Raw genomic sequence first — 22,812 nt, 5'->3', positions numbered from 1 at the left:
AAACCATGGTTTAGCAGTACAAGAATGATCCTAGCCTGCCTCCCACCCCAGATCAAAACACTTTCCTCCTCCATAAAAAGCTCAGTAGCTTCTGCTTTAGTTTTGGATTAACCACAGCTTCTGTGTTGTCCAAACCCTAAATACTGTTTAATCTTAACTATGATTAGTTAAAACAAGCCAGCTTCATAAATTTTGGTTTTAAGTTGGCTTGTTTCGACTAACCATAGTCAAGATTAACCACATCGCAAGCTGTGGTTAATGTAACATGAACTCAGATTATGAAAGCTTCTGAACTTCTCTTTGTTAGCCATGCTGGAGCAGTAATGTGAGAGTCTTTGAAAAGGCTAGGTTTGTCTTCAAACTGCATCCAAAACAACCTAGTGAGAAATATGCCATCTTATGAAATATACTCTCCCAGAAACTTAGAATGCTAGAGTTCCTGCTGGCATTCTCTGTGTACAGTCAGATAGTAACAACAGGGTGTGGCAGCAGGAGAATAAGTACCTAAATAGATACACTGAGATACCAGGGACAGTGACAGTCATTGCTGCTAATAGGCATACAAACCCTCCACTTGCCAGAATACATGGAAGAACTGAGACTAGACCCCAGGAAAATAGTCCAGTGTCTAAATAGCATTTGTCAATAAATCCATGTATAAATATACTTACATGCCATACTGCACCTATAAGTGTGTATTAGCCAGAAATGTAAAGAGCTAAAATAAAGGAAACTAAAAGAAGTGAAAGGACTCCAATCAATCCTCTAACTTTTGAAACAGAAAAGGGGAAAGAGAGGCATGGGAGGACAAAGGAGAACAAGGACCATGTTACAAGTCTGCACCAGGTCCAGAGATGTTATGCTTGGACACTAGCTGAGGACATGGTTTAGAAGCAAAGGGCAGTGAAGCCTTTATTCAGGGAAAAGAATGTTAGACCTTACATGCAGGTAAGGCTGCAAAGCATGGCCAACTTAAGAAAACAGTGCCATTAACAGAACTGCATGTCATGAAAGTACTCCACATCTAATGATCCATCAGCTTCTATTATTTTTTCACTGCACCAGCACGCAAATCAGCTCAACAGGCAATCCATAGTGCTTACTAACTTTTCTATCTAAATATTCCTCTGAGTACCTCTTATTCCAGATAACACTTCTTTGGTAATCCAACTTTCCCCATCTGTCGCATGTTGACACAAGCAATTATTGCTGTGTGTGTATTTATTTCAAAGTTTTACAAAGAAATTCCTTCTTTCACTATGAACACTGCTGGTTTACTAGTAGTAAAGCTAATTGTAATCCCAAAAGTTTATCATTAGCATACATTCAGGTAATTAGGACCACAAATTTCAGCACCACATAGATCTTCCTTTAAAATGTTTTTTAAAATCAAGGCTACTAGATTACCTCTGCTGGCCCTCTCATACATGAAATTCAGATTGCTCCAGTGGTTTGTAAAGTCATTTCTATAAAGGGTTTGTTCCAGGGCTTATTTGTTAACTTTTATCCCCCCAATTGAGGGGGCAATAAAAATCCCTGTCCCACTCCTTTTTCTAATTTCCATGCTTGCACCCAAAAGTCAATGAGTCAATAGTTGTCTTCATGTTCTTCAACCTAAGCAAGCAAAGGGAAACCTCTGTCCAAGAAGAGGTCCTAATTCAGCTCACAAAGCCATCTTTCCCAAGCTTTGCCCACCACCTGGCATTATCTACATGTGCCTTTGCCCGCAGTTTGATTTCAAACTGCATGGTCAAAAGAAGTGGAGCTTGCAGGCTCCGCCAACAGGCTGATAATCAATGCCTGCATATCTGAGCTTTTACCTGTACAGTTTGACTTCAGACCACACAGGCAAAGAAAAATGCTAAGCCTGGTGGCATGGCAGCGGACAGGTGGGCAGCCTCAGATGGTCCATGGGGATTGGAGGAGGTCAGGATCCAGTTCCCCACCTCTTGCCTAGCCCCTCAATCTAGTTAGAAAATGGTTATAAATATAGTTTAGAAAAATGTTAAATAAATTAATTATCTGACAGCTGTTGATGGCTGGGGGTGGGGTTAGGGTGGCATGTAAGTTTTTACCCATCAATCTCAATCAGCGGAAATGAATATTAATAGTGGAGGAATTCCACCTAATCAGAGGCTCAAAGCTTTGCCCAGCGAGCAGGTAGGCTGCCACCACGAGCAGATCATAGAAACCTTGAAAAATGAAACTTTCTGATGTGGGAAAATTATGGCTTTGGATCTCTCATGTCTCTCATGCAGACATGAGAGGGGTGCCCTTGGTAAAAACATGCCAAATTAGAGACAAGCATGTCCAGGGGGTTTTGCGCTAGGCATCTATTAAAGTTGGGGGGGGGGAGAATCGGTCAGCTGCAAGTTGGCACATTGATTTTAAAAAACTACTCCCCACACATTCTACCCTGGTCAGAATAAGCCAGTGGACACTCCGCCCAGGCCCCGGGTTTGGATTGCTCTATGAATTGAAACTACAACAGTGAATTCTAAGTCCATCAGAAATTTGCTTTGCTTTTAGTCAGAAATCTCTAGATGCTATCAGTTCATGGTTAAAAATGCATCACTCAAATACAGGCATTTATTCAGAATGAGCATTTTTCTTTACCCATTGTTTTGTCTTTTTCCTGACCCTCCCTCAGTAGAGGAAGCTCACAGTACATGCCAGCACAAACGCCACAAGCCATTACTTCCAAGAGCCTAATCCACAATACAAACCTACAGGAAGTTTCCCTGATGTTTCCCCAAAAGGTATATATATTCTTATACTGTAACAGTGTTGAAACAGACAATGCAGCAGAGATCCTTTCCTTGATCCCCCACCCAACTTGTGACTCTTTGTCCCTCTCAACATCAATTTCCTCAATGTGGTGCATTCCAGATGATCTGTACAACAACTCCCATCAGCTCCAGCCAGATTTGGTTCTGAACCCAAACTGGCAATTTAAAAAAATGGACAGCCTTGGCCCAAGGCACTTTGTAGGCTGCCTGATTTGTTTCAGAGCTAATCCAAGTCATTTCCCTACTCCATTCACTATTGGGAAATTAAAAAATGGCTACAACTTTTACCCCTTTTGGCAGAAACAGATGTAATTTGCAGGCATAGCAGCCCCTCCCTCCAGAGTGGATAAAGCTTCCAGAATAGATTCAGGGGCTTTTCTGCTCGGCAACTTCACATTTTGATTTTTTTTTTTGTCTCATAAAAAGAGAAACATCTATAACTTTTTTTATTTTGGGAAGAATTAGATGAAATTTGTAGGCAAGGCTGCCCCTTCTGAGGGAATAAATTTTACCTGCCACATATCAGAAGGATACTGCACTGGTTTTCCTGCAAGGACAGCTGTTACAGTTTAAGTAAGTTTACCTACAGTTTTGGAGCAGGTAAAAAAGAAATAACTTAATCTGCCCTGGTGTTTGTGGGAAACTGATCTGAAAGTTGCAGGAGTGAGAGAGGTGCCCTGGGTAAGCACATGCCAAATTGCAGACAACTAGGTCCAGGGGCTTTTGAATTAGACACCTTTTAATGTTCTGGGGGGTGGGGAAAACTAAAAGGGAATCACTTTTCAAATAAATTCACAATGGAACTTTCTTCCACCTTCTCTTCATTCTTGTGTTTGCTCTCCCTTTCCTCATCATCTCACTCTGGCATTATTCCCTGAGGCTTATATGGTAAATTTGGAGACATTATTTCTGCTTTTAGCAGACACTTGTCTGCAGGATTTTATTTTTTTTATAATCTGGATTGCCCAGTTGCCAAAAAGTGCTCCATAGGTCTTCCATTCATTCCATTTCATATAGTTCTCACTCTGACTCTGACAAGCCCACTTTAGCTTGGAATGTGTCCAAATCTGATGCACATCCCTAGTTAATAACTCTCACCCTCTTAACTTCAACTACTCCCTTGTCTCTTGCCATTCATGAAGCCACAGGGAGGAAATATCTGGAAAAAATGGGATGAAACTTTCTTCTCTCGACCCCCCCAATGGAAAAACTGGAAATCTGAGGGGAAATTGGGGAGGGGAACTTTCAGAATGATAAGTAAAATTATTTTTAAGACAAAGTTTTAAATACTGTTTTAGTTGCTCTTTACTCCTTCAAAATGATTCCTAATAACTATGCAACATGGACATAACAGACATGGACAACTCTCAACTCATCTTGCCTGCTTCAAACTCTTCCATCTTATGCACCATGGGAAATAAACTGATCTATGTTTGGAAATATACTAAATCAAATAAGTGAAAGGAGTAGGAAACCTCATTTTAATCCATGCAAATCTTCAAATCTCTAAAGCTCCTGAAAATATAAATAAAAAGTCAGAATCTGAAGCTACAGGTCTTTCAGAGAAAGAAATCTTTTCAAGAATGTATTTTGTATAAATGATATTAGTTTCATATAGTTGATATTGGTTTTCAGTTACTATGACACCTACTGGGCTACTTTGGACTCAAATCAACCATGATATATTAAGTCAGGAACAAGTGTTGTGTCCATGTGCCCCCCACTTTCATTTATGAAATCTAGAGGGGTAACTATTATGGCCTGTTGTATGAAACAAAGTCCTGTGGCACCATGAAAACAAATTTATTGTGGCAATACTGTGGATCACCAATTACTATTACATAAATATGAGTAACCTATGAAAGCTTATGCCACGATACATTTGTCTTTAAGGTACTACAGACTCCTTTTCAATTATGAAAGTTGCCCTAGTATGAAAGTGTTCTGCAAAAGAAATGTAAAGCTATTTGATGAAGTTACCACTTTTATAGCTTGCCCTTCCTCCAAAAAACTCCAGGAGGAAATGCATAGGATAAAATGGTGGAAATGTGAGGAAGAACCTAACTGTCCACAGAATAAGTTAGGCTCAGAGTGCAACTAACCCAAATCACCCAGTGAGTTTCATAGCTGAGTAAGAGTTCAACACTATCCAATATACAAGCAATCAAATATGATTACAATTCAATTAACTTCCTGAGCATGGTCTATGATTTCTCCACAACACATCAACTGAAATTACTCTGCAAGGCACTCTACTTAAGTGTGGGTTGGGGTCAGAGCTTGGAAGATTACTTTTAAAAAGTAATAAATTACAGTTACTGTTACATGGCCCCAAAAAGTAATAAATTACCATTGCAATTACCCTGAAAGAAACTGTACTTTACTGTTACTCAAAAGTAATCACTACAATTACACTTAGGTTATTTTTTTTTAAAAAAATGGGGGTGCCTACAAGATTCTGGCCTTGACTGCTGCACATCTAAGTAGACTAAAACAACATTAAAAATAAACACACACACACACACACACACACACACACACACACAGAGTATAATAATTTTTTTATCCAAAAGATTAACAGAATGGCATAACAGAATCTCACATCCACCCCCACCCCAGCAATGGTGATACCTCAACACATGTATAGTTTTTCACTCAAAAACAAATGTTAGACTTGAAATGCTGCTTTTACAATACATTTCTGTTATGTCTCATCTTTGCTCAAAGAGCACGTCAGACAAGGAATGTCTTTTTACAGTCATTAAGCTGCCATCAGTACTGAATAGGCATTCTATTGTGGCGCTTGAGGGCATGCCCATGTTGTGCTGCGAAAAACACTGCAGCACCCCTTTCAACTAAAACACATTTTGATCAATATGGCAATCACTTATCAAAGAAAAATGGAAACTTTAGTACTTTACTAGTTGCCTTTGTAATTGTTTTTGTCAACAGTATAACTTAGAGGTAACTTAATCCTGTACATACTTTCCAGGAAGTAAGTCCCACTGAACTCCTTGGGTAGACATGTATGCACAACTGAATTGTCAGAAGCGGAACTTAAGAGACATAATGTAGGTAAACAGAAAATGCACATATCAAAAGTAATCCACCAGCATAAATGTTATCCCTTCTCCAGCAATTAAAAATGTAGTCTAGCACAGCATATAATGAAACTATGGAATTTGCTACCACAAGAAGCATTGATGGGCACCAGCTTGGATGGCTTTAAAAGAGGATTAGACAAATTCATGGAGGATAAAGCTATCAGCGGCACCTAGCAATGCCAGAGACAGTATGCTTCTGAATATCAGTTGCTGAGAATACAAGTGAAGAAAGTGCTGCTTGTGCAGTCAGGTCCTGCTTGTGGGCTTCCCTTTAGGGCATCTGATTGGCCGCTGTGCGAACAGGATGCTGGACTAGATGGGCCAGTGGTTGGATCCAGCAGGCTGTTCTTATGTTCTTGCATGTAGTGCAACAAATAATGAAAGTTACTTGTGGGGCCTCTAGACCAGGAATAGCCAACCATGGTGCCCTCCAGATGTTGTAGGACTACAATTTCCACCATCCATGATAATTGGTTTTGTTGTCTGAGACTGATAGGAGTTGTAGTCCAACAACATCTGGAGTGCAGTATGTTGATAATCGAATTAGATTAACACAACTCCCTCCCCACCTACCCACTTGTTTCAAACACTTCCAGAAAAGTACGTCTCTTAAGTTCTGTCTGACAGCGTGTGCCTTTCAGAGGTAAAAATTAATCTGCAATCCTATATACTTGTCCATTTTACTCAATGAGGTTTAATTCAGAGTAGACATATATAGGACCAGACTCCACCAAAATACATTTCAGCATTTCAACAGTATTAATGCTGTACCAGCTACAACTACCAACTGTTGCTTACGGACATATATTGTCTCAGCCTAAGCTACCTCACAGGTTTGTTGCAAAGAAACAGGGGGAAGGAATGGTAATGGTCATGGCATTCACAAATCAAAAGCAACTCTGGAGGGGGGGCACACACAAGTAATAAGATGTCTGACAGACAGAATGTTAACAGGTGAATCTTTCCCCATAATTGCATTCCCATAGTAGAAAAGGCTTACCCCATTTAATTTCTACCTGCCCCACAGCTGTTAAATGCACAAGAGCCTGACCCCCTACAATGCCAACCCTAAACCATGGAAAGAACTCAAGTTAAAACAAAACACCACAGAATTTGGGCTATTTTTTTAAAACAAAGAACATCTGTAACTATGAAATACAACATTCTCAGGCAAAAAGAAGTTATGAGACAGTAGACTTAAAAAAAAACACAAAGCCTTGACAAACAGCAACAAAAATACTCTGAGCATGAGCATTTTCACATTTTAAATTTTTACTCATCATTGGTTTTGCTTATTTACTGCCTTGGGCCAGTCCCTAACTCTCTGCCTAACCTATCTCACATGGCTGTTGTGAAGATACAGAAGGCATAATTAAAATGGCTGCAAAAGGAAACTAAGGCTGCAATCCAATACATGTCTACTCAGAAGTAAACTCTACTGGGTTCCATGGGACTTACTCTCAAGTAAGGGTGTACTCCAATATACACTTGCCTGGGAGTAAGTCCCATTAAACCCAATGGAACTTACGTCTGAGTAGACATGTACTGAATTGCAGGTTAGTCCTTGTGTTTTAGGCATCAAATTTTACTTGCCTTAACCAGATTGATGCATCTTTGTACTATTAATATTTTTTTCTCCTCTCCCCCCCCCCCAATTAGTACAGCTTCAAGGCTTCAACCAGTCCTTATTAATGCAATCCTATAACCAATTTGATTTACCTGGAGAGACTTACTTCTGAGTAGACCTGTATAGATTGTACTGTAAGTTAACTATATAATGATTTTTAACAAGTGCCTCTTTGGAACTCTTTGCATTTGCCACGGGGAGAGGGATTTTTTTAATTTGCACAAAAGAACTTCCAGGGAACACCTTCCTCAGAAGACAAAGATGCATCCTGGTTGTTAGGAAGAAAGGATGGCCAGGAAAGAAAACTGGAACAGCAGCTCTTTAGGATCCTGGCTCCTTGCTGCTGAAACTTCTACCTGGCCCTTCCTCACCCCAAAGCCGCAGCTGTGAGGAGGCTTTTGGCTCTGTTCCTTGCTCTCTCAGCAGCCTTGCTACTTCTAGACAGCTAGCTAGCAGCAGTGGTCACTCGTTTCTCTGCTGGTAAGAGAGGGGAGGTAGGGAGGGAGGCAGAGGCCATCACTCAGAGCTTTGCACTCCAAACTACGTGCAACCCACCCACCCACTCTCAGCCAGCAAGCATAGTCTCTCTCACTCAACCACCTCCCGGACCCTGCCCTGCCACAAAGCAAGCATTTTCCCTTGGGGTGCAAAAAAGTTAAAACACTGCAAATGGAGCAAAGTAGCTACTCCCTCGCACACACGTTCTCTCACCTCCATGCTTCTTCATGTCCATTCTGCTGCTGCCTCCTTGCCCTCCAGCTCCTTTCTCACTCCATTCCATTCTTCACCACCGTCCATTTTTTTAACAATTTTTCTCCACTCCACCTCCTCCCTTGTCGCCTCCTAAACACCCACAGAGCACGAGGGAAGAGCAATGCTACGCAGAAGCATGTGATTTTTATCAACGAATCAGGAGCAGGATGTTTTCCCTGCTCCCCCTCAAGTAACACCCAAAAGTAACACTGGAAACATTACAATTACAGGTCAAAAGTAATGAAATTACTCCTCATTCTATTACAATCAAAATGTAAAGAAATTACCCACTCGTTCCTCAAAAAGTAATGAACTATAAGTAATTTGTTTTTCCTAACGAATTACTTCCAAGCTCTGGTTGGAGCAGTAGTTAAGGCCTCACTCAGCAATTTAAACAGATGCCATCTAATGACCTTAAAGCTGACAAACATTTCAGAGCAGTGTCATATGCCAACATATAGGCTCTTCAAGAAGCCAGCTGTTAAAACTAGAAATTACTATCATCTGCAACAATCATAGTAATAAATATGCAACTATACTGATAGTTCTTTACAATTTAAAGTTTATTTGAAAGTAAATAAATTGCCACACGCTCCAGAAACACCTAATCACAAAACTTCTTACAAAACCACCTAATTTCTTTTAGCATCTGTGTGCATGTTCATTCTTTTGCTTTTCTAGAACACAGAAATGTGAAAGGCTTTCTTTAACCAACTTAAAATGACTGGAAACAAGAAGCTTGAATTAATTTACTTACTTTGTTAATTGTTACATTATAAAAAGTTTTCCTTTGGATTACATTTGAGAAAACTGTTACTAACTGCAAACCCTAGCTGACAAAAAACACAATCATGACTGAATATTACATGTAATCTACTGCAATTTGTTTGAGTGGACAGTGTCTAAAAAAAAGCATTAGGCCTGTAACATTCTGCCAGCAGAGTGGAGATTGTTCTAAAAGAAGCAGATGTCTCAAGGGAAAAAGATATATATATATATATGGAAAGCACTCTGGTTCATTTTTTCCGCATTCTTCTTTTTTCCTAGTATGGGAGTTTGCATGTTAGATAAAAAAACCCAGTTCAAAGATTAAATATTTTTAAATGGTACAGGGTTGAAAAGTTAAAACAAAATAGAAAATACAGCGAAGGATCTCTGTTTATGTCTCAGGAGTTTTACCAGTACTCAAATTGAACTACTTGGAGATGCAGAAGAATAAAGTTTACAATCAAGCTAGCTTCAAAAACTCTGTTCTTAGCACTTCTGTATAGAACATATTATACTAATAAAATAATCTGCCTATCAAGACAATGGGGCATCCAAAAGAGAAGGCTTATACCTTCTAACACTAGGGAATAAATTGCATCTGCAGAAGTGCAGTGTGAATCCCCCATGGGATCTCTGCCATTTGATGATGAACCACTCACTGGCTGGATGCAGCCCATAAGGCCTCCTTATCCAGCCCACAGCATCCCCCCCCTGAAAAAAAAGTGCAATCAGATTTGGAAAAAAATCATACTGGCTTCAACAGAAGGCTTTTTTCAAGCCAAATTGTGATTTTGAAGGGTTGTAAATGGGACAGGAAGGGTTACCCCTCCTGTGTGTTGTGACTACTGCCAAAAATATCTCTCCTGCATGGTAAATAGGCTTGAAAATAGCCTTCTACTGTTGCCAATAGAAGACTTTTTTTCAAGTCTAATTGCTGTACAGTGGGTGGGTGGGTGAGTGGCTTTGTGGAGAGTGTTACTAGGGAAAGACTTAACTCTACCTTCCCTAGCTACAATCCCCAAGCAGATACCCCATCCCACAAACAATTAGGCATGAAAAAAATCTAGAATGATTTTTTCCCCAAGCCTAATTGCTGGGCGGCGGAGGGGAGGGAGGACAGAAAAAATGACAGAAAGTGAGTAAAAATACTTTGAGATGCATGTAAAAGGGAGTGAAAACAAAATAAAAAGCCCTTCCTATGGACTAGCAGATTCTTTCTAAAACTGGGAGGCTGAATCATGATACTTCCAGAGCCAATTTCTGTACTAAGCTTGAAGAAAGCTGAACTATGAAACTCCCTGCCACAAGGAAATTGCTGGGGCATTAAGCAGTTTACAAAGAGGGATTCTTCTTTCCTCTCCTCTGTACCTTTAAAGGAAAAAAACACCGTGCCTGCAAGTCTTAGTAAGTAAGGACTTCTCTGCTAAGGTCATTGACATTTTTAGGAAGGAGGCTGTTACCACCAGTCCATTGGATGGCACTTGGGGAAAGAAGATATACCTGTCCCAGCTTCAGCAAAACTCTACAACCATCAAATCCAGTAGATATTGGAAAAGATGGAGGCCATTTCCAGACATTTTCCTATTCAGGGAAATCATCATATTCCCAAACTACCTTGATAGGGCACTTCTCTCAAATGTTGGGTTTGGCTTTCTTTATTTTACAGTAGCAATAATTACGGTAATGCCCATTATGGAAAGTCCATCTATTTCTTTTAGAGCTGAAAGCTTCTGTTTTGATCTCCAAACAGAATTGGCATCCAGTTGAAACTTATATACAGTTGGTTTGAGTAGAGAAGCCTAGAATTAGATATTCCAAATGTGAACCATTACAGTATGACATTCTAGCTGTGAGGGTTATTAAAGTTGAAGTCTCAGAACAAGTTTTTTTATTTGACTACTTGTTCAATAACTATTGAGCTGTATCACAAACAGCCCTTTTGTAGAAAGTACATTCCTTAGCTGGTAGCAATAGGCTAAACAGGAAGGGTGAACATTTCTACCCTGTTTTATCCAGTTAAGAGAGATGTTGGTTTTTGAAATGGTTTTTAGCAGCTCATGCACTGAAATCAAGTTATTATCTCAAGAACAGCTTATTGCACTGATGTATTTAGTCTTACAGTACAAACAAAATTTATTATGTTGCTAGATAAAATGATGTTAGATTACAATCCCACCATTGACTATGCGAGCTGTAGCAGACAGAAGCTGTAATCCAACAACATTTGCCACCCTAGGTTCCTACTGGGAGAAAGGGTGGGATATAAATCTAATAAATAAACAAACAAACAAAGATTTGGAGGGCCCCAGGTTGGGAAAAGCCTCCATAGGGGATGACTGAACAAGACAGTAAGAGGACCATTAATATAAGCAATTATATTTGTTTCATAATGACTTGTACATATTTTTAATTTGTTGTATTGGAACACTGCATTATTCTGACTAGTCTTGGTGTTTTGACCTGGCATGCACCCTATACTAAAGGAGTGGGAAACCTTTGGCCCTCCAGATGTTGCTGGCCTACAGCTTCCATTATCTCTGACCATTGACCATGCTGGCTGTGGCTGATGGGAGATGGAATCCAACAACGTAAGGAGAGCCACTAGTTTAAAGCACGTTATTGCAAATTGTATAGATTCTTAGTCTACAAGATCCCCTCTTCAAATTAGGCTAAAAATCTTGGGCAACAGGCAACTAAAGCCAGGAATATAGCATCCAGAAAAGCCTGTTCTGTTGCGCCCACTTTCATTTCTTTGTTGCTAAATAAATCATCCTGCTTTCATTTCAGCTTCTTTTAGTTTTTAGGGGTTATACCCTGTTCTCTCCCCACCCCCATGGCCAGACATAAAAAACAGTATGGAGGGTCAGATGTCCTTTCCTGCTGGTCCTTAAGATGCAAGATGTGGTAGGGGAAGGACTAGTTGAAAGAGCCTGAACATCCTTGGTTTTCAACCAAGACTGCAGGCTTTTTTAAAAAATGCTGAAGACTTAGATAAAGGCATTACACGGGAAATGCTGGGGGTTTTAGATATGTAACTTTTAGATATTAAGTTTAGATATTAAACTTTTAATGTGTTTTTATATTGCTACACATTTATTGTATTTTTGATGTTTCTTGTCTTGTGAACCGCCCAGAGAGCTTCGGCTATGGGGCGGTCTATAAGTTTAATGAAATAAATAAATAAATAAAAACAACATTGCACTAATTAATAATTAAATTTATAAACTGCCCTTCCTCCCAGAAGAAGCCCAGAGTGGCACCAGAAGGTACCAGCATCGCTCAAAATACTGCTTTGCTCTGGTTCCCCTTTTGATAGGTCTCCTGGCTGCTCTATAGCTTTCCTACAGTATGTCCTCAGACTGTGCAACTTTCTACAGCTTAAACAGCTGATCAGTCACCTAGGAGCTGTTAACACTTAAATGTCCGTTGTTTCTCCTAAATGGCAATTATTCAAACCATGTTGCCTCACGGTTGATCCAGAATGAATTCTGCTCAAGCATGTTACCATAACTTATTGTGCTTGACAGGTCATGCTAGAACAGAGATTCTCAAAATTTCCATTTCCAGAGCCCACTTGAGATTGCTGAGAATTACTGAGGCCCATTAGTTGCAAAATGGTGGTACAGAGGCAGAGCCAGTCAAAACTGGGCAGCAAAAGACGACAGAATTTGGCATAATCAACTTTCAGTTAGGAAATGTATCAGATCCTCTACCTTCAGGCATCCAACTGGGCAACATCTAGCCACACCATGATGTGCCCCAAAGCATCCCTTCACCTCCATCAGTTGCAAGGAGTTTGATCTGCATTAGCCAGAAGCCACCTCAACTCTTGAGTGTGACTAAGAGATAAATATGGAGGCACCTTTATAGGAATGGGAGTAAAACCTTTGAATATTGTATTCACTTAGCCACAAGTGCCATTGTGGTCTAGAGACCTCCTCTTAGGCTCTGTCACAGCCTTCCATAATCAAATAGGCTAGCGAAAAGCCCAGCATAGAGATAAGTGAACACATCATAGCTCCCTACTATCCCTCCCCATGTAGTCATAAGCCAAAAGAACCAGAGGTGAGACCAGCTGGAAGACCATCTTAAGCTAAAAAAAAAAATGGCCATTCTCTGGGTCAGCATTCCCACTGAGTGACAAGCTGTCTCTGATTGAACCTTAGAGGTAGATCTAGGCACCCCCAACACAACGGATAGGAACTTATGCTGTATTGATTCCAATCCTGCAATATCCGAATGAACTCACATGGATGCTTCTTATGGCATCTGAGGAAGTAGTTTACTGTCGCGTCCCAGGTCCCAGACCTACAATCCTTCCTGCTCCTTCACACTCCAAAGACGCTTGCCTCAGCTTTGGCCAGTTAGCTACTGCACCACAAACCTCAGCAATCCCACCTCCTCCCTGGAAGTGGCTAATGGGATGAATGTGGCTTATACTGTGGTTTTATATGTAGTTATTAGTGCTTAGAACCCTGTTTGGTAGCGAAGTAAAGACCAAGCATGCATGTGTATTTTAAATAAACAAACAAGCGTTTATTATAATTACAGCATAAATTATAGATGTTATATTTGATACAGTCCTAAACCTAACCTGCCTACCTACCCACACTAAACCCAACCGCCACACTGACTAACACATATACTTAGCCCTAACTCCAACAACCACTCTCCCCCAACTGTAACTTCTTTCCCTTTTCAAACCTTTCACTCACTCATTCCTCCCTCTCTTGCAAATACTCCAGCCAATCATACTCAATGTCCTATTAACCTTAACCTACCTGAACATTGTGCTTTTGTCACATTTATCCTTAAAGTTCTATCAAAGATGCCACCATCTTCCAACCAAAAAACAAAGAGTGACATTAGCAGTTGTATCAGCTATCACAGATCTATCTTTCAAGTTTGTGGCCAAGACCCTGAGCTTTTAAATGTCACAACCAAGTATTTATACATATCAACTTGTTCAAGCAGCTGATTATCCATTTGCCATCAATATTTCTTCTTCCTCTTCCCAAAACCTATGATTTTTGTTTTGGCACAATTAGCCTGTAGAGATTATCAGGGCTGTGGAGTCAGAGTCGGAGTCTTGGAGTCGGAAGCAATTTTGGGTGGAGTCGGAGTCGGTAGAAATGTACCAACTCCGACTCCTTCATAAATGGCAAATGTATAGTAACTAGTAATAACAAATTTACTGTAGTAAAATGGTAGCACAAGGCATTTCATCACCACCACGTGAATCCAGAGCTTGGAAAAGTTACTTTTTTAAACTACAACTCCCATGAGCCCAATCCCTGGGGCTGATGGGAGTTGTAGTTTAAAAAAGTAACTTTTCCAAGCTCTGGATTCACATGGTGGTGATGAAATGCCTTGTGCTACCATTTTACTACAGTAAATTTGTTATTACTAGTTAATATACATTTGCCATTTATGAAGGAGTTGGAGTCGGAGAGTAGAAAAATAGAGGAGTCGGAGTCGAAGGTCTGGCATACCAACTCCACAGCCCTGGAGATTATCTGGCACAGTAAGAAGCTAAAGCCCTTACAAGCCTTCACATCTCCACCCGAGTATGTGAGAGAAGAATGGCATTATCTGCATACAGCACCACAGAGATACTCCTTAAATGCATGGGGAGAAACTCCATACGGGAGAGGGATGAAACTATGTCATTGAGAAACCAGTTAAATAAAAAAGGAGTTAACACCCCTGGTATACTCCTTATTTTCATTAATAGAATTTGAGATAGCTCAACATCCGAGGTAGCTCTCATATGTAAAGTTCTCTCATACAGTCCCCAGATTCTCCTTAGCAGCTTAAACCTATGCTCAGAAGAGTCAGTTTATGCCAAAGGTGAGGCCAGGATACAGAATTGAGAGCTGATCAAAGGTCTACAAAAACCACAAAAAGTGACAGGGGGGATGTATATTTCCCCAACAGGCAATAGAAAGCAGCGGTTAACTGTAGATCTACCACATCTGAATCCTGCTTGTTCCTCAGCCAAGAGCTTATCCAAAAGTTGTCTTGCATACAATTCACTAACATCATCCAAAAGGCTTATACGATGATTTCGAGGACCTTTCTTGTATACAGGCACTGCAATGGCCACTGCCCAGTCAGATGGGAATTTCCCAGTTCCATCAACAGATGTAAATAAAACAGCTACTATCATGATCACCAATGAGGGTGATCAATAAAAAAAAATCAGGTGGAATGCCATTCCTTCCAGGGGCCTTTCGGCTCTTTAACTTCCTTATTAGCATTGCCTCTCCTCACAGTGATATATGCAATGCACTGTGAAACGGGTTTTTTTTTAAGAAAAACAAAGATCCTAAAAGAAGATCTCAAACTATTTCTAGAGAAAAAATAAGATAATAGTAGCATGTTTCCACACTGAAAATCCAGGTCCCAAACCTAGAATCTCTGTTCTGGAGAAAGTCCTGGGCCAGCAACAACTGTGTTTAGAATAATGCATATTCGATATGCTGTAACACAATTTCTATTTGACTCCAGTAAACCTCAAAGTTCTGGAGACCAGGCAGAAACAGGTTTACAAGAATATCCTTATGCACGATCTTCTACCTTTTAGTTTCAGTTTTTCTCCTCATAGTAATGGTTTACAGCAGTCCAATTGCTAGTTCTCCTAGGCCAGGGGAGGGGAACTGTATCCAGGCTGCGAGCCAGATCCTTACCTGCCCCACTCCCCATGGGCCAACTATGGGAGATGAAGACCACCTACAGATTAATCGCCTACCATCATAATGACATCAGGCAACCCACTTTCCTTTGCCCATGTAGTTTGAAATCAAATCATGCAGGCAAAGGCACAGGGCTTTACAGGCACCAATGATAAGCTGATAGGCAATGCCTACAAACCCCACTTTTAGCAGTGAACCATGTTTTTACCTGCCATGATATCAGGCACAGAGCAGCAGAGCATAGTTTTGGCAAAATGGCCTGGCAAGCTTAATTAGGCCCACAGGCCAGACATTCCTCACCAGTGTGTTAGGCCCTGGTCAAGTGTACAGATTACTCCTCTCCCCTTGGCTTTTGCTCTGCCAAACAGTCCCAAGCCTTCCTTCTTATCCAAGCAGAGCCAAGAGTAAGATCTGCACAGCAGTTTGCCATCTATCCTTTTTATTTCCACTTTAAAGCCAACCATAGGCAGGGGAACCCAACAGCCCATTTGTCATCATCAATATGCCGAGTAGATTGGAAGCATATTTCCACGCTCATGTGTGAGAGGGGGCATACAACTATGATCTGAACACATGCCCATGGCACCCTCTATCTCCAAGGCTCTCTCTCATATGCTAGAATTGGAGCTTAACTGGAATATTAAAACAGACAGGAGTGATAAAGGCCACACTTCTCCTCGAACACAGAATCAAGTATGATAGCATGCAAGCCTACTAACCCAAGTCAAGACTATTCTTAAGTTCAATGAGACGTTAAGCGTAAAGCAGGCCTGGGGGGACCTGTGGCTCTCTATACATTGTTGATCTCCAATTCCAGTGAGCTCCGGATGGCACAGCCAAGTTACGGATGAAGGGAGTTGTGGTCCTCCAGATACTACTGGGCTACATGTACCCCACCTTTGGTGTAAAGAAAGTATACTGCAATATTTAAGTGTTCTTAGTATCACTGTAAAGGAGAAGGGTGAGGCCAAACCAGAATTAGGTGTATCCCCCTACCATTGGCCAGTATGCCCTCCACCCTAGCAGGTCCAATGAGCATAGCTATCACCAATGGAACACACTTTTTTTAAAAATAGACTCAGCCATTCTTTCTGCAGCTGTTCAAAGAAATCAAGGGAGGGGAGAATGCAAAGGACTATTTCTCTCTAAACTGACTACTTTAATTTAAGATCTATTTGCCATGCTGCCAGGAGAAGCTGCTTCCAAAATACCCATCTACTCTGAACTACGTCAGTGCCTTTCTGCTTCCAGGCATTGCAGGGCTCCTCCCCCTCCCCCTCCCCCTCTGAAATTAGCCCCAAAAGCAGCATTCTATTGCAGCCAACAAAATAGGATGTAGTGTGTACTTGGTTGCTGTGTGTGGTGCCCAAACAGTTTCTCCAGTTTGCAAGTATACTCCCAGGGCCAAAAAGGTTGGCAACCCTTGGATTAGATTCTCCTTTGAGAGGTCCTGTCCTTCTGTTTGTTTTTATTGTACCTTGCAAGAGAGACAAAGATTGCATTATGTGTTTTGTATTTTGAATTTTGTACAGAAACCACCTGGGGAAGAGAGTTAACCTAAAATGGTGTTTATAAATCTTTTAAATAATTTCTGCATTACAAGCAATCAAGCAGCAGCCAAAACCATTAAATATACTACAAGAGTACCTATTTTAACCACTTAAGTGTAACACTGCATACTAACTGCCACTTTCTTCCTGTATTCCTCTTTCAACAGCTGGAACACCTTACTCACCCTGAAATGGCTTTTTGAAATGCAGCGCAGTTGGAACTTTGGTGGGAGTTAGGGGAAGCTGCTAAAAAGGGAAAACCGAAAATCTATTTTTCCCACAATCAATATTCACTCCAGCAGGTTGCAATCAATGGCTGGTATAAGGAACACTACCAGTTGCACCACTTTGCTGTGCAGATGCTCTTTGGTGCTCCATTCCTGCCTTTGGTGTTTAGTCACACTTTGTTTTTAAAGTTAGGAAACAAAACCACACACAGTCTAGCAAAGTTTTCCAGAAATAAATATAGCAGCAGGGTTCTAATCCTCTGCCACTTCCATTTCTACTTGTCAGGCCCAGGATGAGACTCAGGAACCAGACCAGAGGTTGTAAGTAATTTGTGTTTTATTAGGGTAATGTCCAAACAAAGACTGCGTCTTCTCATGAATCAATACAGGGCTACAGGTCCTGCGGCACTGGGAGAAAGTTGACAGAGCAAGGGACTGCTTCCCGCCTGTTCTTTAAGAAGGGGCCAAACGGGCACGTAACCTTTCGCTCCTCCTTAACTGCCCCTCAGGTACTGCCCGTCTTCCCCCCCTTCTCTCCTGTCTTTTCAGCTGTCTGCGTGTGCGCGGTGAGGGGGGAAGCATCACCCCCTCCTCTTCTGAAGTTTCCGATTCCATTATGGGGGATAGGGGAGGAGCTGATGGTAAACTGTCTCTCCGCTTTTCTGCTGTGATCAGCCCTCCCTCTTGCTCTGAGCTGCTGAGAAGGGGAGGCGTGGGAATGTCCAGGGAGGACTCTGAAACTCCAGAGCTCTCAGGCTCCCCATTGCTAGGCGACCCTATCACTGGCATTTCCTCTGTTTCGTCTTCACTCCAAAGGGGGGAAGTTCCTCCCCCTTCCCTCTGCCATCCATCTGAATCCCCTTCTGTCAACTCCCCGAGCCCCTCGGGACCCCAGCTCTGCCTCTCGACACCATCCCCCCTCCCAAGCTGTGCCTCCCTCCCCCTGTCTGGCTTGGGACAGTGGGGAAAACGTTGATGGAAAAGTTTCACCAAATCTGGAGCATGCACATCAGCTGCATCTTCCCATGATCTGTCAGCCACTCCATAGCCTTTCCAGTGAATTAAGTACTGCAGCTTGTGGCGTCTGATCCTGGAATCTAAGATCTCCCCAACTTCAAACTCAAGCTGCTCATTTACCAGGAGTGGAGCTCCGGGAGGCTCCTCCGGCCGCAACTCACTGGGAGGGGCAGCTTTCGTTAAGAGGGATTGATGAAACACAGGATGTATTTTAAACGTGTCGGGTAGCTTCAGTCGGTACGCCACGGGATTAATTTGAGTTTCTATTTTGAAAGGACCCACCCTCTTGTCTTGTAATTTTCTACATTTGCCCGGCATCTGGAGGAAGCGGGTGGACAGCCATACCTGGTCTCCCAGTTGAAAGGGGGGGGCTCCTTCCTGTGCAGGTCAGCAACTCGCTTGTACTCCGTTTTGGCTTCATTTAACTGCTGTTTCAGTGTCTGTTGCGCCGCTTGCAATTCTTTAAGGAAGTCCTCAGCTGCCGGTACCAGCATTCCTTCTGAGCTACTTGGGAAGACTTTAGGATGGAATCCATAATTAGCGAAGAACGGGGTTTGTTGAGTGCTGGAGTGCAGAGAATTGTTGTAGGCGAACTCTGCAAAATGCAAATATGATACCCAGTCAGTCTGTTGATAGGACACATAACTTCGTAAATATCTTTCCAAAACGGCGTTCAAGCGTTCCGTCTGCCCATCTGTCTGGGGGTGATGGGCGGAGGAGAGTTTTAATTCCGTCTGCAACTGTTTCCACATTGCTCTCCAAAATTTGGCTGTGAACTGAGTTCCTTGGTCTGAGACTACGCTGTTTGGCAATCCATGCAGCCGGTAGACTTCTTTGATGAATAACTTGGCCGTTTCCTTAGCCTCTAAGGCCCCTGCACAAGGAAGAAAATGAGCCATTTTGGTAAGTAGATCTACCACTACTAAGATGGCTGTCATTCCTTGGGATTTGGGTAGATCAGTTATAAAATCCATGGAGAGATCCTTCCAGGGTTCGTGTGGGACAGGTAACGGTTGTAACAGTCCTGCTGGTTTTCCTGTTTGTGTTTTTGTCCGCAGACAGACAGGGCAGGACTTTACATAGCTTTCAATATCCTGACGCATTTTAGGCCACCAGAAGTCCTTGGCCACGTTCTGAATGGTCTTGTAAATCCCAAAGTGTCCCGCTGTGATGGAATCATGGCACTGGCGTAGGATTCTGAGCCTTAATTCCCCTTCTGGCACATATCTGGCTGTTTTGAACCATAATAGTCCATTTCTCCAGTGAAAGGTTACTTCTGAGTCTTGACCTTGTCCCGTCTCCTGACGATATTTTAGCATGTCTGTATCTTCTTGTTGTGCCTTTTTGAGTTCCTCTTCCCATGAAGGCTGGCAGGATCCCAACATTAATTTCTCTGGCGGGATCACGTACTGAGGTTGGTCCTCGGATTCACTTTCTTTGTATTGTGACTGTCTGGATAAGGCATCCGCTCTCTGGTTTTTGGCTTGGGCATGGTAAGTAATCTTGAAGTTAAACCTAGTGAAGAACTGGGACCATCTTATCTGTCTCTGGTTCAGTTTTCTGGCTGTTTGGAGGCTTTCAAGATTCTTGTGGTCGGAGCGCACTTCGATCTGATGAGAGGCCCCCTCTAGGTATTGTCTCCAGTTTTCAAAAGAATCCTTGATGGCCAGCAGCTCCTTCTCCCATATTGTGTAGTTCTTCTCTGCAGGCTTTAACTTCCAAGAGAAGTACGCGCAGGGGTGCAGCTCCTTCCCTTCTTGGTCTAATTGCAGAAGGACCCCCCCCCGATGGCAAAATCAGAAGCATCTGCTTCCACGACGAAAGGGCGGGTCGGGTCAGCAAAGCACAGAATGGGCTCGGAAGCGAACCTTCTCTTCAGCTCCTCAAAGGCCTTGGTGGCATTCTCTGTCCATTGGAACTTCTTCTTTCCCCTTAAGCAGTCAGTCAGAGGAGCTGTTAATTTGAAAAACCCTGGAATGAACTTTCTGTAATAGTTGGCAAACCCTAGAAACCGTTGTACATCCTTCTTGGTATTAGGCAGGCCCCAGTCCAATATACAACTTACTTTCCCTGGGTCCATCTCCACTCCTTCCGCTGAGATTCGGTACCCCAGGAAGTCCAAAGACTGGAGGTCAAATCCACATTTCTCTAACTTGGCATACAAGTGATTCTCTCTCAGTCTCTTCAGCACTGTTTTCACATGCTGATCATGGTCTTCCTGGTTGTTTGAGAACACCAGGATATCATCTAAGTAACAGATTACATACGTGTCCAACAGGTCTCTAAACACGTCGTTCATGAACTTTTGAAAAACTCCTGGGCTTCCACAAAGTCCGAACTGCATGACTAGGTACTCAAACTGCCCATAAGCGGTCAAGAATCCCGTTTTCCATTCGTCTCCCTCCTTCATTCTGATCAGATTGTACGCCCCCCTCAAATCCAGCTTTGTGAAGATTCTTGCGGAGCGCAGTCGATCCAGCAACTCTGAGATCAGGGGCAGCGGGTAGCTGTTAGGGATGGTGATCTGGTTCAATGCGCGATAGTCATTACAGGGTCTGAGTTCCCCCCCCTTTTTCTTCACAAACAACAGTGGTGCTCCAGCAGGGGACTGTGAGGGGCGTATGAATCCTCGCCTCAGGTTTTTATCCAGGAATTCCTTCAGGGCCTCTCTCTCAATCTCTGTGAGAGAGTAGATTCTCCCCGATGGGATGCTGGCTCCTGGCACGAGATCAATCGCACAGTCGTAAGGGCGGTGGGGGGGTAAAGTCTCTGCCTCTTTTTCATCAAATACATCTTTGAATTCTTCATACTTCGGCGGCAGGGTCACTTGCTCGATCTCTTGCACTGCCCCCGCTAAGGTGTTCTTGATTCCTTCAGGTTGACAGTTCTCCTGGCAATACTGTGAGGTGAACCACACCACCGCCTCCTTCCAACTTATTTTGGGTTCATGCTTTGCTAGCCAGGGCATTCCCAGAATCACCTCAAAGTTCGAAAGATCTGACATGTATAGCGAAATGAACTCATCATGCCCAGGGATTTGAAGTTTCACTTCCTCTGTGGCTTGTGTCACTGTGATGTTCCTATATATTAGTGTATATATGGTAAGTGCTGGTTGTTTAGAGTATACATGGTAAGTAGTGAAAGAGGAGGGGGAGTGAATGGGTAATAGAATGCTTGATGATTGGCTGAATGTTTAAAATGGCTGACAGTATAAATGAAAGGATGACAGGTAAATCTGGGTGAATGTGAGGTGGTGAATTGTGGAATCTGGGGGGAGAGGAGAAAGCGTGGATTGCTTGGTGGGGTTTAGAGAGTTGTTTACCAGGAGGGAGGTGGAGTTCGGATTAGTATTGAGTAAAACCATATGCTTATGTGCCTTAAGAAGAAATCTTGTTAATCTTGTTAGCTTTGTTATCTTTAATAAATACTTAATTTGGTTTACCAAAGGCCTGATCCTTGGCTGGAGTTTCACAGACCAGAAGGGAGGGTAAGGTAATGACCAAGGCTGAAGGGGAACTGTAACAAATGGTGGCAGCGGTGAAGAGAATAACAATACCAGTATTCAGAGTCTCTGGGAATACTAGTATTGGGACGTTACTGGTGGTTGCCTAGCAGGGGGATCTGTTGAGATCTGTGCTAGAGCGGATAGGTAAACCATAAGAGAGTGCGGTCCGGACTGGTGGAGTCCCTGGTGGTGCCTAGAGACAGGCAGTAACCACAAGCAGGTAGGAACCTGACAGGGAGAGCCAGGGAAGGACGCATCACAGTCACCCCTCCTGACTTCAGGGGTCTTCCATCGATAGTCTCCACGGCTAGGGGAGCGTCCAGTTTCCACCGGGAAATTCCATGACGCTTGGCTAGTTTTGCATCAATAAAATTTGTGGAGGCTCCACTGTCAATTAAGGCCGTGGAATTGACACCACTCCTCTGGAAGTTGTAATCCGAATAGGCAAGACCAACACACCTTTTGAGGGAGGTTGGATCGTTGGGGGGCCTTTATACAACGCTGCCCCCAGTCCACCGGCCTGCACGTGGACTGGGTATTCTAGTTTCCCGACGGCTCAACTTTCCCCCCTTTCAGTCCACAGTCTCTGGCCACATGGCCCGGCTTTGAACAATAAAAGCATAAACGTTCCCGGCGGCATCTTTCCTTTTCCTCTTCCGACAGTCTTGGCCTAGCCCCTCCCTGTCCCTCAGTTGCATTACCTGCCATCCCTGCAGTGGGAAGGGTCTTGCTGCGGGATGCCGAGGCTAAGTATCTCGGGACCTCCTGCTTCCTTTC

The 22,812-nt window shown here is 42.6% G+C and overlaps 1 protein-coding gene across 3 annotated transcripts in view; it reads right to left on the bottom strand.

Moving 5' to 3' along the window:
- Positions 1 to 22,812, bottom strand: part of PTPN12 (protein tyrosine phosphatase non-receptor type 12) — a 113,686-nt gene that overhangs the window by 65,288 nt on the left and 25,586 nt on the right. The window contains exon 1 of one of the 3 annotated variants that reach the window (XM_061582106.1): positions 8,232 to 8,354. The exons of the other annotated variants lie outside the window; for them this stretch is intronic. Coding sequence (XP_061438090.1) covers positions 8,232 to 8,237 — 6 coding nt within the window. The 5' untranslated portion in view covers positions 8,238 to 8,354. Of the gene's footprint in view, positions 1 to 8,231; positions 8,355 to 22,812 lie in introns of those variants that run through there. 3 annotated transcript variants of the gene reach the window in all.

This window comes from Rhineura floridana, chromosome 8, assembly GCF_030035675.1.
Source record: "Rhineura floridana isolate rRhiFlo1 chromosome 8, rRhiFlo1.hap2, whole genome shotgun sequence".
Lineage (NCBI taxonomy): Eukaryota > Metazoa > Chordata > Lepidosauria > Squamata > Rhineuridae > Rhineura > Rhineura floridana.
The sequence above is the reverse complement of the archived record's forward strand: the minus strand, read 5'-3'. Positions and strand labels throughout refer to the sequence as shown.